This window comes from Myzus persicae, unplaced genomic scaffold, assembly GCF_001856785.1.
Source record: "Myzus persicae strain clone G006 unplaced genomic scaffold, MPER_G0061.0, whole genome shotgun sequence".
Lineage (NCBI taxonomy): Eukaryota > Metazoa > Arthropoda > Insecta > Hemiptera > Aphididae > Myzus > Myzus persicae.
The window spans coordinates 1,560-5,022 of NW_019100684.1; the positions used below are offsets into that span (position 1 = coordinate 1,560).

Below are 3,463 nucleotides of genomic sequence, written 5' to 3' on the forward strand. Positions count from 1 at the left end.
ACATTTTGACTTAAGTTTAACTAGTAAGTAGGTAAATCATAATCCTTAGCATGTACCTACTACCTTATTACATAGTTTAAATTTTCTTCTGCCACATCTTGCATTATTGTAATAGAGTACAATTAAAATAACATTAAAATATAAATAACATCAATTAAATGTTATTAAGAGGAAGTCGTTTAATTTAACAAAAAATATTAATTGTTCGGCATGGGTTTCAGACAGCAAGGACCGTTTGTTTGTAATAACATTTCCTCCATAACTAAACAACCTTTCACATGGTACACTAGTACCTTGGACGCATAGATACTTCTTTGCTAACCGAGATATGTTTGGAAACTCTGAATTGAATATTTTCCACCAGTTTAGAGGATCTGTATCCAAATCTACCTTGGGCATTTGGTTGTATTTTTCAATCTCAGTTTCAAAAATATTCTCATCATTTGAAGCAGAATTAGAGGGTAAACTTGTACTCAAAAATGAAGCTATACCTATGAATGATAAAGAAGTAATTATTATTTTTTACTACATAAACAAACTATTAACCTTACCAGAATAACTTTTTTTTTTTGATGGTGGTGATGAACTTGGGTCGACAGCTTTCATACCATTAAGTTCCATTTCTGCGACAAGTTGTTTCTTAACCATATAGAACTCATAACCAATTAAACAAGATTTATAGCGAGGATCCAAAAATGATGTTAGTTGTATTAATTGTTTGGTTCTAATATTATCATTGAAACGTTTAGAAAGTTTTCCAAATATAGCATCAGATACCAATTGTTCAACATGGTCTAATGCTTGAATTAATGTTTGACTTAAAATTTCCTCTTCACAATCTTCTGTAGAATCATCATTTAACTGAGAAAAGAAGTCTGAAGTTTCTTCTACTGTAGGTTGACTATCGAGTATACCTTCTTGCGAGTCAGCAAACAACGGAGCTGAATCATTAATAGATACACTTTGTGAATGACTTTCATTTGTCTGCTTATAAAATTGTAATTTTAACTGCTGATATATGGGCCATAATGAAGATATTGTTACATTTTTTTCTGAAGCCATAGCTTCACCCAGTTGTTTTAATGGATTCAAAATACATAACAAACGTTCAATTAATTGTAAGTGGTTAAAGGTAGGTCAAATCTTTTGATATTTAGGAGTGGTTAGTATTGAACGCAATGCTTCATGCTGTGTTTTTATAAAGTTTAAACATGGAAGTAAAGACCACCAACGAGTGTCAGATGAAGATGGAGCTACTAAAGGGGGAAGATTTAAATTAATCTGGGCATTTAACAAAGAACGTTTCATTTTGCGACTGTAATGAAAAACTGATCGCACTTTTACTGCATTATCTGAGCAAAACTTAACAGGTGGTAAAGCAAATGCATTGGTTACACCCGTATTTAAAACATGCCCAAAACAAGGTATGTGGTTAAACGATAAACTATCCACGGCTTTTAAAATGTTACTTCCACAATCTGTTGTTATCCCAGCAATTTTAGATTCATCAATTTCCCAGTCAATCAAAATTTCTTTTATCTTATTTTTAATGTTAACACTGTTGTGATCAAAATTCAAAGAAGTACACGCCAAACAAAAACTTTCAATTTTCCAATCATTATTAATAGTATGAGCCGTTAATCCTATGAACGGATATCCATTTACTGATGTCCAGCAATCCGTTGTCAGTGAAATGTATGACACTTGTTTTAATTTTTCCTTTATACAGTTTCTTACAATTTCATACATTTGAGGAATCTTATGGTCAGAAAAGTACTTCCTGCTGGGTAATTCAAAGTTTGGACATAAGACTGATAATAAATGTTTGAATCCTTTTTTTTCCACTGAATTATAAGGCTGCATATCAGTGCACATCCAAATACCTATGGCATGTTTATATTTTTCAATTGTTTTCTTGTCTAAAGGAGAAATTATTTTTAATTTGCTTTGTTTCAGAGTTCCAATTTTTCTTTTTAAGTTAGTTTCTGCAAATTTAAAAATTATTGATTAATTACTTATTTATACAGTATAGGCACAACTAGCGGGTAAGTTAGCAAAGTGAAACTTTGGGGCCCCGATTTATCGGGGGCCCCCAGTCCCCACAATAAAAATTTGTTTGTTTGGATTGCGTATATTGTGAGACATGTTGGCTCTTTGCTAATCGCCATTATTCATATTTTCAAAAAGCTTGGATCAATGGTGTAAATGACTGGCCAAATTTAACTAATAAAATAACTACCCATGAAAAGTCATTGCAACATATTGAAGCAAGTAAAACTCGTGCCTTATGGAAACAAAATGAAACAATTGACAAAATATCTGAACGACAATACTCAGAGGAGGCCTTGTTTTGGAGAAATGTATTAGAAAGAATAATTAAAATAATTCTTTTTCTAACTGCTGGTAACACAGCACTAATAGGCCATGAACACAAACAAAAATGTAATTCAGAGCATTTTGATGGCGAAGGTACTAACTAATTTTATATTTTATATTTGACTTTAGGGCCCCCAAGTGTCTAGTTGCGCCACTGTAATAAATTATACTACTTCAAAATATTTAAATATTTAAAGAAATAAAGAATATTATATTGAAAATGAAGAATCATTGATCTTTGATTTTGAATTCTTTAATATAATATAAGAGTATCATTTAAAGGCAACAGTCGGAAATATTATATTTAATTTATTTAATTTCTGATTATACTATAATTTTCAAAATTATGATAAAATGATAGACATTAAATATATTAAAAATTATATTTTTTCTTATACCTAATGCCAAAATAAGTTTTATGATTCCTAGTGATTTTATGATTCATTTTATGTAACATAATATTACCTACCTTCATTATTTGGTGTATCACAATTTATTTTAATCAAAGTTGAAGGATCATCAACACATTCATCCAAAACTGGCAAAACTTCTTCAGTGTCTGCAGTTGATGTTATAGTACTATTTCTTTGAAAACAAAGTACCAATTAATTACTAATTACAAAATTTAAATTTATTTAAAATGTTAAATAAATTTAAATTTTGTAATACATTCATTATCATTTTTTTTTAAAAAATAACACTTACCCATCAATTTTTATGTATTCCAAGTATAAATTTGGATGTTTGTAACGCAAATGAGACTTTAAATTGCTTGTATTACCACCTTTACTATTTTTTTTCTCACCACATTCTAAGCAAAGGCCATCATTAGGATACTTTTCAAAGTAATTCCAAATTTTTGATTTGGTCCTCATTTTGCTACAGTACCTATATCGACTATACCGTATAAACAAATTTAAATAAAATTAAAAAATACATGCAACTCATTGTATTAAATTACTTAATTACTTACAAAACAAATACAAAGTATTAAGCACGCTACAGTGCTACACACATAATAGTAAATAATAAAAGTAATTTTTATAACACGTCAAGTCAAAAACGTCTAAAACAGTAAAACACTAAA

General features: G+C 29.4%; 2 protein-coding genes across 2 annotated transcripts; both read right to left on the reverse strand.

Moving 5' to 3' along the window:
- Positions 1–271: 271 nt before the first annotated feature.
- On the reverse strand, positions 272–1,062 carry LOC111041046 (zinc finger BED domain-containing protein 1-like; the record flags this gene model as incomplete). Its single annotated transcript, XM_022325201.1, has 2 exons — positions 552–1,062; positions 272–491 (listed from the first exon to the last, which is right to left on the reverse strand). Coding segments are annotated over exons 1-2 (731 nt in total), but the record flags the coding sequence as incomplete, so codon positions are not given.
- Positions 1,063–1,137: 75 nt separating this feature from the next.
- Positions 1,138–3,251, reverse strand: LOC111041055 (zinc finger BED domain-containing protein 1-like). The gene is made up of 3 exons (XM_022325211.1): positions 3,082–3,251; positions 2,846–2,961; positions 1,138–1,985 (listed from the first exon to the last, which is right to left on the reverse strand). The coding sequence occupies exons 1-3, from the start codon at positions 3,249–3,251 to the stop codon at positions 1,138–1,140; spliced, it is 1,134 nt and encodes a 377-aa protein (XP_022180903.1).
- Between the last annotated feature and the right edge of the window lie 212 nt (positions 3,252–3,463).